The sequence below is a fragment of the Meleagris gallopavo genome, chromosome 3 (assembly GCF_905368555.1).
Source record: "Meleagris gallopavo chromosome 3, MGAL_WU_HG_1.1, whole genome shotgun sequence".
In the NCBI taxonomy this organism is placed as follows: Eukaryota; Metazoa; Chordata; class Aves; order Galliformes; family Phasianidae; genus Meleagris; species Meleagris gallopavo.
The window spans coordinates 53284163-53306203 of NC_139406.1; the positions used below are offsets into that span (position 1 = coordinate 53284163).

A 22041-nucleotide genomic window follows, 5' to 3' on the forward strand; every position below is an offset into this window, starting at 1 on the left:
GTATTTGTTCTCTCTTTAGACTTGGAACAAAAGAGCTACTTGGAGATGGAGATGTTTCCTCCATTAACAGTTTTCTGCTGAATCCTGCAGGTATTTAGTCTAGTTATCTTAGGAATTAGTTAATAAATAATAATTTGGTTTTTAATCATACCTTTTAGTTGAGTCCCCTTGTTACATCCAAACATTAACCCGGATGATTACTATAGCATCACCTAAAATAGAGACAATGTAGCTGAGGTTTTAGAGCCTGAATCCAGTAACTTTAATAAATGAAACTAAGTGAATAACTATAAACAAGAATGTGAAAGTAGGTTATCACACCATGTGATAACATCTGTTCCTTGGAAACATGAAAGTATCTATTCCTGTGTCAAGATCTAAACCCTGTTTAAGTGGTATTATAATTGACTACAGTGTTTTTTTTGTGTGTCCAAGCTTCACTGCACAAAGGTATGCTGAGGCTTCTGTGTGAAATGATGTAATTATCTGCATGTCCTATCAGAGTCAGGTATTTATATTTGAAAACCTGGGTTTGTATCATCTGGAGAATCCTTATCAAGATGAGAGCTCTACTGCGTGGGATAATACACAGTTGCATATGAAGAGCCCTGGTTCTGTCCCTGAGCAGTCTGCAAGATGCAACATGTGAAGTCCTGTTCCTCCCCTCCTCTTCCTTAAGGAAGGGAGAGTAAGGGTTACAGTAACTCAGTTGCATATTATGTTGGCTAACAATATGCTTGAAGTGGTCCAAATTGGCTTTAGCAGCTAGTTATTTTCAGTGGGAGAAACTGAATATGTATAATGGAAAGAACAATTAGACAAAGCAGAAAAAAGAAGCAGTTGCGGGTTGTCTGTCTAGAGATTTTTCAACATTATTGAATCTATTAGATGTTGACTACTAATCAAATCACAGGCTGATGGTGAGATCAGTAGTAATGTAGAAAATTAGGAAATGATAGATGGATTTCTCAATGCTAAAGCTTCACTAAACTACTAAAATGATGCTTCCAAGAGGTGCAGTTGCAGAACTAACACTGCACGTGTCAAGACTGCAGCAGGGTTTTCCTTATGTTCTGAGAAGTACAAATCTGTCCCTTAACTGGTTGTGTAAGCTGTTGCTTTACGGCCATTTGATACCTTAGTAGCTCACTATTCCTGCTGTTCTTTCTTGTGCCCAGCAGACAGGAGTTTTATTCCATCTTATGTTCAGAATCATCATTTGACTCTACATGTAAAGAGCACACTTGGGAATAAATGCAATGTTTCTTGCTTTACTTACTTGCCTTGAATAAAAGTGTACTTGAGTTGAGAAGACAGCCTCACCTGTTTTGATTGGATGATCTGTGCCTTAGAACAACCTGTTCTGGGAGAGGCAGGCTGGAACAGCTTGTGGATGCATCTCCAGAGGCATAGCCTGCTAAACCTGTTTGCCTTCTAAAAGCTGAGGTTTCTGCTCAGGATTAAAATTCACAGCTTCAATTTCTTCTTTGCTGTTCTTGTATATTCTTTACCTGTTTAAAAAAAAAAAATCTATGCCATTGCTCCCCTTCTGAAGTTATTGTTTGAAAGGTTAGATATTCATATTGATACTTTATAAAGTAATTGTACGTGCACCAAGTATTTGTTGTTTTTCATTTCTGAAACTACTAGTGCTGTGTGTGGGATGCTGCCTGCTAATGCTACAGGATTATGTGTGAAGGAGCTCAAACCAAAGAATAATTTACATCCTCCTTAAAAAAACAGAATGGACACCCAAACATACTGTGTGTAATACATACCTGATTTTCCAATTCAAGGCAGTATGATCTGCCCAAGATATGGGAACTGTTAAATGTTACATTTTACTTTAATTGATACTTTGTTTGTGATGTAAAACACCAGTTTGTTGGTTTAGGTACAGTACTTCAACTGCTTGGTGGTTTGAAGAGTATAAGACTGAGTTACTGTGTCAGTGTTCCCCTCCGTACTTCCCTGTGGTTTCAGAAATCCTATGGGAAGCTCATCATTGGAGGATAACTGGCAGTCAGACTCAGCAGTGGGCGTATAATTCCATTAGTTTCTATATCAAAACCTTTTCAGCTCCCTTGGTCCACGGAAGAGTCTGAAACTATCCTGTTTGCTCTTCATTTGGTAACAGACAGCAGTGGTTTTGCTTTGAATTGAATCTTGTGTGTCCTTGGGGTGACCTTTTAAGAGTCGCTAAAGCAGCTGTAAATTTTGATAGATCTTGTAGAATGAATGAGGTCAGACAGAGGGAAGTATTACCTATGAGCTCTCCAAAGGGAAGCCCAACAGTGTTAGCAGTGATTCTTAATATTTAGTAGCTGGCCTCTTTTCTCTGGAGCTAATCATGAATCAATTTCCTTTGTGATAAGCACCAGGCTGCTGGATGCAATGAATCCTTTCTAATTAGTCATAGAAGAGAAGTTCTAACCACTTGTTTAAAGGCCTCAAAACACCATTAAGACAAGATGAGGGTGCAGTCTGTGACCAAATTCTGCTTTGAATAATTACAGTGTTCCTGCCTACACTTCTCCTTATTCAAGTAGATACAGCATTCTTCTGTGCTACTTGGCATAAATGATTTTCTGTGTACTAATACTTGTTGCATTCCAGCCTAGGGTTGGTGACATGTGAGAGATAGCAAAAATTAATTCCCAGGTCCGTGTGAAGGGAAATGCTTCTGGAATTTAGCGATGGTGGAAAGAGGATAAGGAAACCAGCCCCATGTAGCTGCTGAGGGCAGTGCCTGAGGCCTTCCTGGGAGGCTGCCTCCAAACAGAGCAGCGTGCTTGGGGTGGCCGTTCCTGTCCTGAAGAGCGTGTGGCCACGTCCTGTCACGGCAGCCACCAACCTGTGTGGAGCAGGACGAGCCATTTCCGAGCGTGCTGAACCAACAGCACTCATAAATATTTAGGGCAGATCAGATGGTATGAGCGCATGCACTGTGCGTAGCTAGACAAGTAGGCAATGGCCGAGATCCACTTTAAATATATGCTGTCTGTAGAATAACACTGGGTATTTAATACAAAATTTTCAATTAATCTGCTGCATCAGTTTGTGCTTGTAGACAAAAAATATCTTGTTAGAGATTTATCTGTCACTGTTGTTCATTTTGAAATACAGCTCTCTGCCCACGCTCTGCTTCCTAATCTCTTGTGTTTTGTGGGCTTTTCTGTGGCTGCCCTGTGTGAAGAGAGCTTGGTGTCACCCACGGAGTGGCCCATTCCTCACTTTAGACATGAAAATCTAGCTGCTTGTACGAAGGTATCTCTGAGTTTTTGTCTCCTCTGAGTGAAAGTAGCTAGCTTACCAAAACCCCAATTATTTCTCAAGGTAGTAGGAAAGTAGTTGGCATGGACTTCAGTGCTTCAGTTAAAGCATCAGAAAACATAAAGATGTAAAAGAGCACTGCAGGCTTTAAATCCTTTATCTCTAATTATCTTTATAGAGCTGAATAATATCCTCTACGCTTGTGTGCACAATGCTTGAATTAATTTTGAGTTGGTTGATTAAAAGAAGGGAAAATTTCTTTCTTACCTTTACTCCCTATAAATCTGCAAGCTGGCTTCTGGTGGAACTAGCTTCAAACATTTGTTAATGTAGGCTCAGCCTTTGGCACACTGCACACACTGATTTATGCTTGTGAATATTCATTGTAGCAAATTTCGTGGCTTTTCTGCTCCCTCTATTTTTGGGGCAGTAGTGAGAAAGATACGAAATCTCTTGTAACTACTTCCCTGCAGTTGAAATTCTCTGCATATAAATCCCTTTGCATGCCTGAAAGCAAAGAGAACCTCTTTCAGATGTTGTATTGCTGAAAAAGGAAAAACGTGAGAAATGAGAGGTGGGAGGACCGTCACAGTGTCACCATGTGTGTTTGTTAAAGCAGCTGGTTTCCAGCCATCTTGTGAGCAGTCAAGAGAAGACAAGAGAATAAAGGAATCAGAGAAGAGGAGAGAACAAATAGGATATAAAAGACAGTTAGAAGCAAAGATGCATGAAAGGACAATTAAGAAAGGAAACGCAACAAGATTGATCATATATAGAGCGAGGAAAATTAAAGTCTAAAACTCTCCAATAGGATTTCTGTTTCTAACGTAACTGCTCTGTGACCTTCTGAATGCCTGGCTCCACAAGTGTGCCATCTGAGGAACCAGATTACACTTCTGTTTGAACCAAGGTGTGGCAAGATAATGGGAGGCAAAAAATAGATGATTTTTAGGGAGGGGAATAACAGACTAAGCGAGTTCCATTTGCAAGTATTACTTCAGTGTCTGTATAGAATTTGGTCTTTTGTTTTTGTATTTTTAATTTTTAATTTTTTTTGTCAACAGGAAAAGATTTGGGCAAAAAAAAAAAGTGATAGAAACTAGGCAAAACAGTTCCAGCTTTTGGGCTCATTTGGGATATCAATGTACTTTTACTGAGTGTTGTATCTGCGGGATATCTTCATACAAAATGAAAAACACTTTGCTTCCTAAATGTGTGATGTCTGAACAAGTGAAAGTGTTTAACCGATATACAAAAGTATGGTGAACATGCTGAAATGTTTCTGCAGAGAAGTTTTAGTAGCGTATCTTGAGAGGAGCTCCATAGATACTCCCTGATACTTACCTCAGTGCCTCTTATTAGCAACCATTGAATGAGATATCCATATGTGTTTGAAATTATTTGTTTTAAGAAGATTGGTATGTTAGCTTTGTACAAAAAGTTGAGTATACTTCTCTGTTCTGTGCTGAATTTGGGAAATTTATATGGAGGTTTAACCCTTCTCAGTTTATTGCTGTGTTATTGATAAGGTACATCGAGTGCTTATTAAAGTGATCAAATCCAGCTATTTCTTGTTTCTGTTGTTACTGAAGTCAAAAGATAACTTTTTCACACCTTCCTAGGGCAAATGCTGTGCAGACTGTAAAAGTACTTTAAAAAAAAAAAAAAAAGAAAAGAAAAATAAAGCAAAAAAAAGCATTTTTTTCTTTTTTAATAAAGTAACAGCTGAAGTCAATCTCTCGAAAGCTGAGGAGGGAGTATTTGGTCCCACATGTATCAGTTGCATATTAGCTGCTCTGCTGCTGGGTGCAGAATGTATGTGCTCATGGGAAGGCAACTTTGTTTGACTTTTATTTAAATTGATCTTGTATTTTTTAGTAATTTTAACTGGTTGGCCAACGGGGCAAGCTTGCTATTTCTTATCTTATATCTATTTCCATGTTCATGCCATCCAATGCGTACTGGTGAGTGTGGTCAAAAATACATCATAAGTTCACCTTCAGAGCTATCTTTTGATGCATTTTGATTTGCTTATCTTTAAGATACAGGGTCCTGAATGCTCAACTATAGTAGTTGCTGACTTCTTTCTTCTAGACAAATCTCAGTGGAAAAAATGACACTATTCTGTATATTTATGCTAAAGTCATTTTTCCATTAAAGGGAAGACTCCTAGAACGGCAGCATTTAAATCATTTCAAATGAAAGCATTCAGAGAGGAAATCAATTTATTCTAAAAGGGAATGAAAATGGGCCATATTTGTTGTCTTGGAGAGAGAGTGTGAGGTCAGCTCCTGCTTTATTTTATTTTTTTTTTGGAACCAACTCTGGGAAATGAAAAAGTGGTTAGCATGACATAAATGAGGGTGTGGCAGCAAGGTCATCACTGGAAATGAAAGGAAATCTTAGTGGATAGTCTACAGCGGAGTATTTGGAGTGATGGAGATACATGGGAGCCAGTTGTGGAAAATGCCAGAGTGGGGATGATTGATTAGGCTTGGTGTGAAGGAAGAAATAAGGTGGAGAAACTGAGTGACTGGGTAGTGTGAGCAGTGTGCCTTTTGTCACTGTAACTTAAAAAATAAGTGAGGAGGGGCTGTATTTCAAAGTTACAAGCTGTGTAGGAAAATCTGCTGCTTTTAATATGACACTTCTTTGTGCTTAGCAGTGTCGCTCTCCAAAACTCATGGTGATGCAACTGGGGATGATGTTATTTTGAAACAAACCAAATAACCCGCTAAACAAAAACCTTGTGAAAATTTGTATTTAGAATACTTATAAATGATATACAATTCAGTAGGTATCAGTGATCATTTTAAAGTGAACTTAAGAGTTCAGATGATTTTCTTTTTCTCAACTGGCCACTGCCATAATGCTGATAGACGTGCTGGGTTTTATCTGCATGCATAAAAATCATGTAAGTTCTGAGCACGTTTTCTTCTTCACCATGTATTTCTGATGGTGACTGAATGATGTTCAGCATTTGAAAGCTTTTCTTCGCTGTTTTTCTTCTCCATTTTTAAAGACTTCTTAATGCTAACAGACCAATTTAAAACAACAAAAACACAAAACAGAAAAGCACTAATAAACAAAGAACCCCAAAACAAAAACCTCAAAGTGTGGTTTCCTTGGGGAAGTTAAGTCTAAACAAGTATACAGTAATAAATAATAGAAGTATGAAATGATTTATTAGACAAGCCTTAAGAAAGCTTCTCAACTCTTACAACAGTCTGTGGGATTGTAATGTGCTTGACTTCAATTACATCCCAAGGGCTTTCCTGATTTGCATTTTACGTGCAGGGAGAACTTGAAGCTTGCATCCTTTGGGCACACTGGGTATCATAGCAATTTGCGTAAAACTGAAGCATTTCTAAAGCATCAAAGTGTTTTAAGAACGAAGCACTTTGCTTAAACTGCTTTTGTACTGCTTGAAACTTTTTCTTTTTGGCTCTTTTCCAGCGCGGAAGGAGTTTGTTTGCAGAGAGATGTTGTTGCCAAGGGACGAGTGTTGACTGCGTTGTTTAAAACAGCAAAATCGCGGATTGATATGAATTACATTCTTCTAGCAGTTCTTCCTTGGATCAATTTAAAAGGTCCTTCCAGTTTCCAGAGTACTTAGGTCAGCTCTTAGAACATGAACACAGTGTTTCATCATTTACGTGAAGAACGTATTAAAGAACTGGCAGCAGCTGTATGTGGGGTTTTGTTGTCTGCACTAGAGAAACGTTGCCTTCAGATGATTATGCTAATTAATAACATGCAGTTTTAGTGAATGCAGTGATTTCCCTCCCTTTTGCCTTTTATCTTTAGAGTCTTTATCTCAGCCATTTGTCTTACAACCTGTGTGGAGAGCTGTTAAGCAGGTTCATTTTATTCTGCGATGGGAGAAGCATTATCTGGACCTAGTTAATCTTAGTTTCTTTTCCAGTTTCCCTGTTGATAATATGAACCTAACGCTTTGCAGTTATCAGCTGGGTTTTGGCTTTTCCAGGGATGGAGGATGAGCTGCTGAAGTTGCTTGCCCCACAGAAGGGCTTTGTGGAAGGCTGCTGGAGTGGGGCAGTGCTGTGCCCCGGTGCTGGAACTGCTCTGTGCTCACTCCACTAGCACTTGTGCTGCTTTGTTGTTGTTAACCAACTTACAGCAGTGGAAGAATGAGACAAAAGCATATATTATAAATGTAGTTTGTAGCTCAGCTTTAGTATAGTTTTGCAGGCAGTCTAATGCTATTTAAGTGTCTTTCAGTAAACGATTCAGTTCATTAGAATATGGCTTGAATGAATTGTCTGTTCTTATTTGGAAGTGAGCAGTTGTATAGCATTTCTGTACTGCTCTGGAAGGATGAATGGCTGTGCACTTCACTGACTACTTGCCACATGTTTATTTTTCTTTGTATTTCCAAGTATTTTTGCTTAATGTTCCTTAGTACTCGATGTTTTAAGAAATACGAGGTTAAGAGATAATAACTTACATAACAACTGAACCCTGCTTGGCTTACCTCTGGCAGCCAAACCTGCTGCCCTGCCCTGTCTGTGCAGGAGCCCTGCAGGAGAGTAAGGCAAACTGAGCCAAAGCAGGTGATATTTTTTTTCCTGTCAGCACTCTCCTAAGCCTTTCATCTCCCGTTCTAGATTTGTTTGGGGACCTTCTCATGCTTCCTGTCTTGCTTCAGTGTGTCCTGTGAATTTCTGTGAGAGCAGCACCAGCAAGGTTTTTAGGAACTTCAGCTCCACTCTCTGCTTGCTGATGGCTGTGTCTGCTGACCAGGGGGTCCTCCAAGTGCTGTGTGGATGTGGCCTGATTGCATCTGGATCCCTGCAAGTCACAGGCCCGCATGGAGGCTAGCTGTAGTGGTCAAATTCTTGTTTTAACAAAATGTTAACTACTACTTGCCAGCTACAATTTCTGTCTCATGCAGAGACGCATGCTTGTTTTTATTTGTTTTTATTCTCAGCTCAGAATAGGGCAGAAAACTTTCTACTTATCTGAATCCAGACCTAACTTTTCTGTTGCCTTTCATCTCTCTTGCCATTCATGATCCCTTTCCTCATTAGACTCTGTTTTCCTGAGTTTGCTTTAATCCTGACACTTGTTTGTAAGCTTCTAATGGAGATGGGCATTGACTTAGCTTTTTGATGAGTTCTCCAGATCTGGTTATTTTAGAACAGATGTTACTCATCTCAGTTTTCTTTCAACGGATGATCTTTATATTCAGCCGTTCATGCTGACTTAGAAAAAAAAATATACGTTTACAGTCGTTCAATTTATATGAATCAATGAATTGTAATTTAATTTACTGATTGCTAGGGAACATAACTGTCTTCATAAATCTGTAGCTGGAAGTAAACCAGATATTTCATGTAATTTAGTTTATTTCGCTAGCATTCTGTTTAAATACTTCTTTGTTTTTATTTCACTAGTTGGCAGAAATTTCTGAATATTCATCTGACAATGACTATGTGGAAGAAGTGGACGCGCAGACCACTGATCCAGGATTCATTAAGAAATTGCAGTCGAGTTTCCCATCAAGTGTGGGAGAAGTTGCAGCGAGACCTGCCAGTGATTGGCTCAAGTCTGCACAGGCCCTTCTACAAACGCCTAAGAAACAGTCAGACAAGGCCTCAAAAACCCCGGAAGATTCTGCTAAAAAGAGGAAATTACTGAGGTAAAGATACTGTTCTTCTTAAGTGCTTTTTAAATTGTAAATAAAATAATGCAGGTTAACTAAAAGAAGCGTAGGAATGCATTTCAAGGACAAAGGAGTTTGGCAAATTGCAAAAACAAAACTATGGTCAAATCTTTCAATCTTGAACCCCGGTATACAGTTTGATACAATATTTGTTATCTCAGAAATGCCTTAAATTAGCTTACAAATATGAGTATGCATACCTTTTTTTTTTTTTTTAGCTTGTGATCATTTCATTGCTTTATGCTTTTTCAGATAGTCTGCAAAAGATGCAAAAAAATCAAAGATTTTTTTTGTTCCCTTCCAGATTTGTCAGGGTAAAATTATCCAAAATAGCATATGAAAGGTGTGCTGAATAATGCAGGATGGAGTGATATTTGATCAAAAGTGGGATGTGTTTGTTTGTCTGAAATATAAATTTTGTGACTAAATCAAATGTATTGAAAAGGTGCTGAACCAAACCGACCTGAGCTCGAGATGTGGAGGTCTGATGGACACGATCCATTACGTCCCTAGCTGACTGCAATGCAAAAATAGTTGGTTCTTATTTCGAATTCACAAAAGTTGTTTTGTGGTATTTGTGTGAGCATGGCTTAAATTATGGGAAGGAAAATTATGAGCAATGCTGCTGTAGATAGCAATTGCATCCTTAGCAATATGGTTCTTTCTGCTGATTTTACACAGTAATTGATCAGAAAATAAGGTACGTAGAGAATCCTTGGTTCTGTTAAATAGCCATATTTTATTTATCTTTTAAAATTTTCTTGACTACTTAGAAATGCCAACCAAGGGAACAGATTTGAAGCTGTTACAAGTTGAGGATCTCTGTACTTGCAGTGCTTTGCTTGTGCAATCCAGCTTAACTTCTTACTGTTTTAAAAGCATGAAGACAGAACTGTAATAGGTCAGACCAAAGCTGTACCAAAAATGCTACTGGTGGCCAACAGCAAGTCTATGTGAAGGTAGTAAGAACAGGGCAAATTGCATGGTGGTATTTTACTCAGATGTACTTTGAGCTTTTGGCACTTTACTGCTCAGGATCTGTATGAGTGTTTTGTTATCCTCCATGGATTTGTCCTGTAGTTTTCTGAAGCCATAAAAAGCTTTGAGTGTTGAAATAAAACCCCACAGTTAGTGGCTACATAGCTTAAACATGGCTTCAGCCTGCACCTGTCAGTTTAATTTTATTCTGATGATCACATATCGCTTTGTGCAAAAATGTATTTTTTATAGCATAAGTAGTCTGAAATGGATGTCCAGTGGAATAAGCCAGAATGAATAAAGGAACAAAATTTGCAGGGTGGATTTTTTGTTTTTGTTGTATGCTGGCACTGAGTGGAAGACTTAGGTTTTCAGTGCTGTGGATTGAAGTGCAGATTGGAGAGGGTTGATCAGCTGCATGATCAATTAAGTGATAATCTTTTCTTTCTGGTTATGTAGTTAAAAGCTATACAGCATTTTCTTGGCTTGTTCTTTCTCCTTCCTTCCTGCCACTGCTGCAGATTGAGATCACAGCAGAAAAGCAGTAAGCAAGAGAATTCTTGCAGACAGGATCTCTTCCATGAGTTCCCATTTGGACCCACTTTGAAATTCTGCAGTGGATGGAAAAGAGCTTAACCAAGCTCTGTTTTTCCAGACTGGTGCTTAGTGAAGTGTGGGTTAAGAGGAGATAGCAGAAGTGATAAAGTCTTGGTCTTCCTATGCAAATTCATAGAATTGTTTGAGTTGGAAGGGACCTTTAAAGGTCATCTGTTCCAACTCCCCTGCACTGAACAGAGACACCTACAGCTACATTTGGTTGCTCGGAGCCCCATCCAGCCTGACCTTGGATGGCTCCAGGGATGGGGCATCCACCGTCTCTTTGGACAACCTGTTCCACTGCTCTGTGTGAGAGATTCTAATCCAAAACCAGATTGTTTTGTTATATGTACTCGATGGAAAAGTGCTGATACGAATAAGCCACCTGTGTTATTATTTCCACTTTTTAGAAAATAAAAAAATAATTATATATTTTTTACTGATTGTGATGTGACTGAGCTTGTGATTACCTTCAAAAATTAGAGCATATTTAAAAAAAAAACTTAGCTTATTTTTTGTGAAAAATTATGTACCGAGTGTAATAATCTCTTGTGATGTTCTTTATGCATTCTGCTGTCTGCTTTTATGTTATCTATTTTATTTAATTGCATCTATGTTCCAATTACCTCAATGGTTGCATTTTTCTACTCAGTCTCTCTGGCCGAAACACTCTTGTTGCTGAATGAAAGAGTATTGTTTGTTTCATCCTATTAAGAATACAATTGTGATTCTCTACAAAATTTGAAGTTCAGTATACATAACATAAATCTTCAGAAATGAGCTGATTACGGATAATTAAAATCTAATAATGCTAGTGTTAGAAATTCGAGTGTAAGGTCAACACCTTAGAGTGGAAAGAAGATGAGAAGTCCACCTGTCTCCTCCAAAGGAATGTGGGACATATACAGTGCTGTGATGTGATGAGTGAAATTTGAAGGGGTACGATGCAATTGTTCTCACTTAATTGCTCTATGGGGCTTTGGAATGCGATTAGAATCTTCAGAAAAGAAAGGAATCATGTAAGCAGTTTTTCCCTCATTTAACTGATCTGTTCTGTACTCTTTTTGTCAAATACAAGCATCTCTTTATATATCCCCTGTATTGTTAGTTCTTGTTTTCAGGATTGTTTAGGTGGAGATTGTTCTTCTTTCTACAGTGAACTGCAGCATAGAGATGGTAGTCAGTATTGCCTTGTTTTTCAGATGTGTTGGAGGCCTGAGTCAGGTTCTTGAGTTTCCTGCAGGGCGCTGCTGTAGGAGGTGCCAGTCAGATCTGCTGTGCTGGTAGCAAAATGAAATCTTTTGTTTACCACCATAAAACTGTAAATCCGGGACATCCTCACCTTAAATGCGGGCTTTATGTGCCATCTTTGGTAACCACATTCATTTAATTTAAATAAAAATGGGATCAGAGAGAGTGGAAGTAGTATCATTTTCCAAGATGTTCTGAGATATAAATGCCACTGTACTGCACTGATAAGCTATTAAGATAGCTGGTAAGGAATTACCAGTAGTGGCATTTGATACATTCTACCACAAAGTTTTGATTTCTCAGCAAGGTATATACTACCCTTGCTTCTGTATAAGCTGCCTGCTGACAGCAATGAGTATTATGGTAGAATGGCAGCAAATAAAAATTTCCTGCAAGTGATTTGCAAAGCTAAGTGAGAAGGGAGTATGTCCTGCAAATACTAATTTTCAGGAAGCTCTTTTCAGATTATGAATTCATGTTACAAGGTGACATGTATAAACTGTGCTAATTCCAAGTCAATCAAGTATCCCTCGTTAATAAAGGGAGAAATTAAGAGTATGTTGGAAGTCTCAACATTGGTTACACAGGATAAACCAGTCACCACGTTTATTCAGTATCTGTAAACAAGAAAACTCAAAATGCATTCACTCAGTGTTTCCTGTCTACAGGAAGACCTCTAGGAGGTTTTATGAATTGTTTATTTTTTCAAACAGAATTTTATTTCCGTCAGCCAAAACAGTCTGGCTTTCAATGCAGGAAATGGATATCTTACATTATATAATGTCAACTCTACTTCGAAATCTGTCATGTTGCATCTGCTTTTAGTTGTGTAGAAGTAACTGCTTTAGGTTTGGATCAAGGGTAGATGCTTGTTCCTGATGGCATTGATTTTCTTGTTAATTTTGTATGCAACTTTTTAGCTTAATAGTGAAATAAAAATCTTAGGAAAATACCATTTAATTCTCTTGTATGAATCAGTAGATCACCAACAGATTTGATCTGCTATATTTAACTTCTCCTTATCAGAAAAGGAGAAAATTACAGAATGTCCTGGTTCTACATGCAATAAAATGGTCACATGAGGCCAACTGAGGTCCTGAAAGTGAAGTGCCAAGAGAGGAGGGAGTTGGCACAAATGGAACAAGCCTTAAAACTGGATCTGTTTTTCTCAGATGCATCCATAAATAGCATGAGAGTATGACAACCACAAATTAGCTCTTTTAAGCCTAGTGATCTTAGGCTGAAGTCCTTACTGTTGAATGAAATTGTACGTGTTAGTGAATTCCTTCTTAGATTAGGAGAACATAACTGAAGAATATCATGGCTGCACTACAGGTGTGCCTTTTGTAATCACTGAAAATACACATGGGCAGTCTATTAGTCACTTACTGAAAGCTAAAATGTCTTTTCTTACAAACAAACAAAAAAACCCAACAAACAGATGGCTTAAATGGGCCAGAAAACTGTTGTTAAAAGGAGATAAATCTTTAAATAAATAAATGAATAAATAAATTTTTCCTTAGTGTGACAAATTTTCCAAATTTCATATGGAGTACATCTTGTTGTTTGAAATGGTTGAAGCAAAATGTAGTTGTTCTCTATTGACCAGTAGTCACTTTGATGGGTTTGATTTGTTTAATGTTAAAATTTGCTTTTTTGTGTAAGAGCTGTACTCGGGAACCAAAACCTTCGGAACTGTGAAGAGAGCTGTTCCCTTATCTAGTATGTCAAGGCTGTTCCTATCAAAACTGGTTCCTGCACTGTTTTCCTCTTAAATTTGTGTCACTCTGTTCTAAGAGAAATGGTGTGTGTGAGTCTGGCACTTGATTAATTTATTTATTAATACCTCCCAAAAAGGTATTACTTATTTCTGTGAATGAAGTCTCTCCATGTTAAATCATCTTAATTCTGGTGAGTGCTGTAAAAGAGGTAGGGCAATCTGAATTTTTTTTTTTTTTCTATTATATAGCCTGAAGATCCAGAGAGCTGTGCTGTGCTGAATTTATCAGAACTGAAAAGAAGGGTAATCAATGCTTTAAAAATTAAGAAAAAAGCAGGCTCAAAATCTGCGTGTTTCAAAAGATGTTCCTAAATTCTTTCATACTTACTCTGAGAGATAACTCACATTGGAAAATCAACTGCCTATAAAGTTATACTTAGATATTTTTGCTGGGGAATTTGTGAAACTAAAAAGTGCTTGCTTGCACTGATCTTGACTATTGCGGCTGTCATCTCTCTTAGCTCTCTTCCTCTGTATTGTTCATGACTACAGGGACCTGTAAACAAAATCTCACTACACAGGGATGATGAAGCTCTGGCCTCAATTACAAAGAACCATTTCTGACCTGCGGTAATAACTGTGGCGTGATGCAAAAATATTACATGAAAAAGTTGAATTGTTGAAAGTGGAATGAAGACACATCTAGTTTACACTGTGTGGAATTTACAGCTGGGGACACTGTAAGTCATCTAGATGGTTGCTTTTCTCTCAGGCAGTTGCTGACCTCAAGCTATGGTGGCTGATGAAGATGGTATCTTTGCTCTGTGCGTCTTTTATGGGGATGAGCATCTCTGTGGGACAGTTGGTTTAAAAAAAAAAAAAAAAAAAAGAAATACACGCAAACCAGAAGAGACCGCTGTTTCTTTTTAACTGTTCTAAGAGACGGTCCAACTCTTAGAATTCTTAAAGCTCTAATGAAGGCCTCAACATGTCTGTCTCATAGACCCAGCTGGTCTAAAAAAAAAAACCCAAAAATCTCTCCAAGTGGATACTGTAGTTCAGAGAATTGAAATAGGGGTGACTGGTATGCAATAGAAATCAACATCAGTGCAGTTTTCTAAATCATAGAATCATAGAATGGTCTGGATTGAAAAGAACCACAATGATCATTGAGTTTCAAGCCCCCTGCTATGTGCAGGGTCACCAGTCACCAGACCAGGCTGCCCAGAGCCACATCCAGCCTGGCCTTGAACACCTCCAGGGATGGGACATCTACAGCCTCCTTGGGCAATCTGTTCCCCACCCTCTGTGTGGAAAAACTTCCTCCTAATATCTAACCTAAACCTCCCCTGTCTTAGTTTAAAATCATTCCCCCTTGTCCTATCACTGTCAACCCATGTAAACAACCATTCCTCCTCCTGTTTATACGTTCCCTTCAAGTACTGAAAGGCCACAATAAGGTCTCCCCAGAGCCTTCTCTTCTCAAAGCTAAACAAGCCCAGTTCCCTCAACCTTTCTCCATAGGAGAGGTGTTCCAGCCCTCTGATCATCTTAGTGGTCCTCCTCTGGACCCAGTCCCAGAGCTCCCTGTCCTTCCTGGACACAGTACTCCAGATGGGGCCTCACAAGAGTTGAGTAGAGGGGCTTTTCATTTAAAAGCATGTAGTGGCAGGATGAAGGGAATGGCTTTAAGCAGGAAGAGGGTAGATTTGGACTAGATATTAGAAAAGAACTCTTTGCTTTGGATGGTGTGAGACATTGGAATAGAGTGCTCAGAGAGGCTGTGGATGCTCCTACCCTGGAGGCATTCAAGGCCAGGCTGGATGGGGCTTTGAGCAACCTGGTGTAATGAGAGATGTCCCCACCCATAGCAAGGGGATTGGAACTAGATGATCTTAAAGGTTCCTTCTAACCCAAACCATTCTATGATACTCTGGTGGTGTCTGCTTGTTCTAATGAATGGAAAAGGATTTTAGAAAAATTGCATTAATTTAACAAGCAGAATTACCCCAATGATCATCATGTTACTAGTGATTCATCCCAAGGTGGAAGCTTGAATAGGGCTGATCTGTACATGTAAAATTGTTTTCAGATTCTTTGTTACTTCACTGGAGAGGAGGTGGGCCTCCATAGAGGGGACTTTGATCACATCTTTCATACCTACCTGTGTAATTTTTCATGCTAAAGGAGCATTTAGTAGCCACTGTCGCACTCAGTGTTGCTTACTATTATGCAAGCTGAAAATATCTGAGGGCTTTACAGTGCTGACAAATGCCAACACGCACCCTATAAAGTGGAACTGGACAGCTGAATGTTGCAGAAGTTATTTACTAGTTAACTTGGAAGTATGGGTAGAGATCTGTCATTGCTTTGAAAAGAAAAAATGAGTCCAAGTGCCCAGTCCTGAGATGAATACATGTATTTGTGTAATCCTTAGTGTTTTGAAATATGTGGAGTAATGTGTACGAGGAGATAACTTAATCAAAGAGATGCTTATGTGTTCACAGCTCTTGAATTTGGATGAAGCCCAAGAAAGTAAGTTTAGATTAATTTAATTTTATGAGGTTATTTTCAGTAATTGCTCTACTAAATTAAAACTTCATTACGTGAACACAGGAAGAGCTCCAGCACTCCAAAAAGATTGAAAATGGCTTTTTAAAACTCACCCTACTTATTAATGCTCTTTTTTTCCCTTCTATTAACCTGACTGGAGTTGGAAGCTGGGGACCAGCAATATGTCTGTTCCAGCTGTGTTACGTTTTGGATAGTACTTGTTGTGTGATGGTGCAAAACATTTGAAGCTTGCTGTTTGTTTGTGCAAACCAACAGCCACAAGGAACCAAGCCTTTAGCCCAGATACAGAGCTTTCTTTTGGTCATCAAACCCTTAGTGTGGATGTTGTTCAACGTGGGCAGCAGTGGCAATGCGTATTTTAAATGAGTAGTTCAACAAGCTCACATTTAATAGGGAAGTGGTGCATGAATTTCTGCTTGTTAAATATGACTGCCTTAAGGGATTAAAAAAAAAAAAGCCACCAACATAAAATAGTTAAGAGTTGCATGATTAAAAATAAAAAGGTTTTGACTGGTCGAGATTCTATCTGAGCTGTTTGGCTTCACTGAGCAGCCTTTTCATTAACTTTTTTACCAAATGCATTAAATTTGCTTATGATAAAACATTGTTTTGGGGTCAAATTTGAAGTGCTGGTTAGTAAGGTATGCGTCTCAGATTATAGCTTTTGTCATTTAAATACAGACCATTGGCTTCCTTGAATACAAAAATCAGAATTAGTAATCAAAATACATTTTCGGATTTGAGATAAATATACACCAGATGGTGGGTTTGTCATCTAGGAAAATTAAGTGTGTTATAAAGGCTAGATATGTGTAAAAAAGGGAACTGGATATTTTTAAAAATAAAACAGTAATTGGAAGTGTTGCTCTTTTCTAAGCAAGGAGTTTGGTTTTACACTGGAGTTGGCACCTGCTCAGTATCACACTCTGCTTCCAGTGAGCTTTGTGTGGCTCTGTTACCTTTCCTCTGTACAGCCAAGAGTGAGTCTGTGTAGTTCATAGTATCTCACAGTGCGTACATGAACACTTTCAGCAGTGTGGGCACCTGTATTGTATGAGAAGAAATTCATAGATCTCAAGTGTCGTTGTCTTAAAAACTGCCAAACTTTCAAAAGAAAGCACTTTTTTTTTTTTTTTTTTTTTTTCAGTTTCTTTGCTTTAAGTGTAGTGGAGTTCATTCTCCTGCGTTTGGAGCAGTATTTAAATTTCTTTTTTTCATATCTACTTTTTAAAAGAAATGAACCATAAACAGCCAGCTCAATTGCTACATAAATTCCTTTCGTGCATGGCATGTCCTTGAACTGTATTTTCCTCGTTTCACAGTGTATGAAACAGGCAAGGGAACGGCGGGGGAAGGCAGTTCCAGTGACCAACTGAGAACATCTCATAAATGCATTTTTTTGTTTGTATTCTATATCCTGCAAACAAGCAGATGCAAAACGCATAATGTTTGCAGTTTAAATAATTTAAACTGCATTTGGAATTGGAATTGAAGGATGAGTATTAATAAATATCAATTTGTTTTTATCAGCATGAATGCCTGCGAGGGAAAGACATGATTTTATTCTTTATAGACCCTGTGATAACTGTTGTTCTAATACAGACATGATTAGCAAATCAGTAATGAAGTGTCAGATAGCTTCCCTGGCAGATACATCTGGCCTGAAACAGTGTTTTTTGTTTGGTTTTTTTTTTAATTCTTGCTATGTGCCTCAAAACCAGGAACTTGCTTTCTTTCATGCTACAAAGTGCTTCTGCCATAGGTGAAGTAGGAGTTGGGCTTCCAGAAGAGTAGGGACTGACTAGGCACAACTGCAACCCTAATCAGGAAAAGTGGGGAGGAAAGTCCCTGGGGACTTTCAAGGTGAGGCTGGATCAGGCCCTGGGCAACCTGATCTAGCTGTGGTGTCCCTGTTCATTGTAGGAGATTCAGATTAGACGGGCATTGAAGGTCCCTTCCAACTCTAAGGATTCTGTGATTGTGGTTCTAAATTACACTGTGAGCTGTTTTTTTGTGCCTTAAGCATTATAAGAAAATGCATTTCTTTGAATGCTCTTTGTGGAAGGAATGAAATAGAGTTTTGGAATGCTTCTACTGAGCAGTTTTCTTCCACCAGAAATGTTTTTCAGCTACTAGCTCTTCTGTTTATTGCTGTAGTCCAACTCTCTGTATAGAGCTCAGTCTCGGACTCAAGCAAGCAAACTCCAAATGCATGTAGCTGCTGTATTTTCAAGTGTAGCTGAAGTGAATGGTGTCCTAGTATGGCTTGGGTAGATCATGCCGAGTATGGCAGTCTGGCAAGAAGAAAAACTGGGTGGGCAGGTTGCTGGTGTTTGTAGAGGCTTTTTGTCCGTAGCTACTGGAGTGCAGTAATGCTTGAATACTCAAGTTTGAGGTAAGTGTGGCTGAGCAAAATGTTAACAGCAGCTGATCAAGTTGTCCCGTACAAAGTTGTGCTTGACTTGAGCCTGCTGCATACTGAAGTATCCATTGCATTTTCCTGTATTATGACTCTGTGTTTCATGATTCTTGCTGAAAGCAGTTCATGTTGTTAAGCTTTTTGTGAGTTCTCTGGACCCCAAGGTTTCTTACGTATTTTTGTCGGTATTCTTGCTTGGTACAGCAAGTCCTGTAGCTTTTTGAGAGAGGGTTCTTTATTTTGGGAATTTGGGGCTCCTCTGGAAGATAGTAAATTAGAGTTTTTCCTCTTCCCAGAATCCCCTCAGCTGTAGAAGAGGCTGCAATAATGTAAACCATGTAACTTCCATGAATCATTCTGGGTAAAGCATGGCTCTTAAATTTGAGTATCCATTCTGTGGTCTTTTCTACTAAGGTGTTTAGCCATGCTATCTACTAAGTCTTAAGATAGTTACGGTTTTGCAAATTAGATAGTTGGTTAACTAGAAAATCAGCTGAGACTGATAATTTGTTTTTATGTAGCCTGTTGATTTATCTGCAGGTGAAATGGCTGTTAGTAATTTCTAACCATAGATTTTTAGTGTTTATCCTTTTCAGCTCCTTGTTGGTTTTCACAGGTGTGAGTCCACCCAGTTTCTCATTTGCAGCATCAGCTTTACCATGCTATGTGAACTACATTCTAAAATAATAACCCCATTCATATGCACAAATAACGTGGTCTTGTGCTCCCTCTTTGATTCCTAAACCAAGTTTACCTAAGGACACATTGCAGCTTAGTGGGAGCCCTTATTAATATACTAAATTGTTCTTGTAGTGGGGAAACTTAGTGTTAAGGAAATAATAATGTATTTTTTTAATAAAAATAATTTGTTTGAAGCCAGAGAGAAATGCACAAATACCCGCATACTGTCCTTAAGTTCATGGCAACAACTGAAGGACATCTTCTATGACAATATTTTTTGTTTTAAGATGATAAATTGATGTACCTTGGATTGGAATCCAAGGGGTAGGAATTGCTTTAGTGTTACCTTAAATGTGTGTGGTTTAGATGCCACTCCTCTGCTCCTCACCTTGGGAATGCCAAATTAATTCCATCTTGGAGAGTGTTCAGACCACTGAAACTGCACACTTGACCCAGCTTGTGAAATGAATCACAGGGTCAAGTATGGGTAAAAGAATATTTCTGTGATCACTCCTTGCCAACAGACAAACAAATCTAGGACGAAAAACCCAACCTGTTATAACTAGTGGTTGCACTAAACCATTTGGGATGTTTGTTTCAACTTCAGAACTGTCTGTATTAGCTGTCACGATAAGTGCAGAGAAATTGGGAGTCTTTCTTTACAATCCTTGTGTAAAGATTGAGACACAACTAAAAACTTGAGGGTTATGGACTCCCAGATAGTGGAAAATGTTTTATTGTGTGTACTGATTCTATATTCCTGATGAAATGTGGTTATCCTCTGGAAAGTGAAAAACTGGGAGAGCTAATCTGTAAGATGTAATGTTACTGTATGTTTCTGTCTTTAAGGGCCAAACTATATGTATTCCACCACCCTGGAGGTGTTCAAGGCCAGGCTGGATGGGGCTTTGAGTACCCTGATGTAGTGGGAGGTGTCCCTGTCTATAGCAAGGGGACAGAACTAGATGGTCTTAAAGCTCCCTTTCAACCCAAACCATTCTATGATATTCCATTAGTCCTATGGTTTCTCACTTGGCAAATATGATTATTGGCAAAACTGAGCATTTCTTCCTTCTCTTCAGGGGAGGGCTGGCTGAGAGGTTATGTCGACTGCAGAACAGAGAAAGATCTGCTATTAGCTTTTGGAGACATCAGTGCATTTCAGATGCTAAAATCCCATCAGGTAAGAAGCAGCATACACATGTAAAAGTACATGTATGTATGTGAAATATAAACACATGTATGTGAAAGTACATATATGTATATATGCATGTGGCCTACATAGGTGTACTACTGAAGTTTATAATTTGATGTTGCCTGAATTGGGCTTAGTGTTTTCTTGATGCTTTTGAGTTTGCAGTGTCCCTGTTACGAAGACATTTAAATGTAAAGGTAAAAGTCTTCTTTTAAGTATCTTCCATCTACTAGATTCTTTAGAACTGTTTGCTTTCCAACACTTGGGAAAATGGTTTTTCTAGCAGTTGTTAATACAAGTCAAGGTTTATTTTATGGACGTGCATTTCTTTTGTTTTTATAGAATCATAGAATCACAAGGTTGGAAATGACCTTCAAGATCATCTAGTACAACCATCCTCCCATAATGTCTTTATAGCCACTTCTTCCTCTTTCCTTGACTTTTTTTTTTCGAAGACACCCATGTTCATGGGTAATTTCTGTAACTGAGGATGACGGCAAACATAGACAAACGAACACAACTGTGAAATGGAGTGTGAAACATAACTATAGGGATGCTCTTCCCAAAAAGAAGGGGTAGGAGTTAAACTAAGTAGTTCTAAGTGACCGATAGCACCATCTTTCAGTAATATTTCATAGGAGATAATAGATTCATAGAGTCTCAGAGGCTTTTTTTATCAGTTTGTATGTGACTGTAGGATACAAAATGTCAAGCTTTTATTCTTTATTAAGCCCACTAATTGTTTCTGAGCATGTTCCATTTGTTTTTCAGAAAGTCTTCTGGTCTTAATTTGAAAACATGCGGATAAGGGAATCTATCATTTGCCTTGAGAGTTGTCCTTAATTCCACTCAAATTTTTTGTTTGTTTGTTTCCCAAATCTGGGTTTGTCTGGCTTCAGTTCCCATCTTTTGTTTTTCATAAAGCATTTCTCCATTGGATTCATGAGCTCTTTAGTATGTGGCATTTTCCCTCTCTGACACTTGCATAGCAAAATCATGCTGCTTCATAAATTTCATAGACTAAGCAGGGTAAGCTCTTTAAGGCGTTCTAGAGTTGTTTTTCTTCAATCTTCAAGTGATTTGCATGGCTCTTTACTGCACATTCTCAAACTTTTCACAGAGTCTTAGAATTGAGGGCAGCTACTCCGTATGTATCCTTTCAGTGTTAGTCTTGTCAAAACAGAAGCTCGGCTTCTGTCCTCTTCTAGGCCTCCTGTGTGTTCAAGGCACTTAAGTAAGGACATGGGTCTGGTTTGGTTTTGGTCACAGAATGATTGTCTGTGATTCCATAACTTCTGCAGCTGTTGATTTCTGAGATCAAGTCTCCATTCTCCAGTTACCATTCATTTCTTTTACCTATCCAAAGGAAAGTCATTGATGAAACAATTTTAATAGTGTTTACTCTCAAATCCTCTGGGACTGCTGTTGTTTAATTGTGGCTTTCCACTGATGAAAAGCTCAAACTGCAACTTATAAAATTAGTTATCTGAAATATGTTTGGCATTCCACAAAGCGGTATCGGAGAACAAGAAGTGTCATTAGTCAACTCTCTTCAGAACTGCTATGTTCAATATGGTATAGGCATGCTCACTGAAGACTGATCAAGTCTTTTGCAAGTTGTTCATCCTCCACCTGAGTTACTAATGGATAGAAAGTTACTCCCCCAT

General features: G+C 38.5%; 1 protein-coding gene across 4 annotated transcripts in view; it reads left to right on the forward strand.

The window, feature by feature from the left end:
* SPIDR (scaffold protein involved in DNA repair) overlaps window positions 1–22041 on the forward strand; it is a 197672-nt gene that overhangs the window by 42055 nt on the left and 133576 nt on the right. For all 4 annotated transcript variants that reach the window (XM_085221059.1, XM_085221058.1, XM_031552853.2 and 1 more), the window contains exons 6-7: window positions 8691–8935; window positions 20262–20362. In XM_085221059.1, coding sequence (XP_085077185.1) covers window positions 8691–8935; window positions 20262–20362 — 346 coding nt within the window. The remainder of the gene's footprint in view (window positions 1–8690; window positions 8936–20261; window positions 20363–22041) is intronic.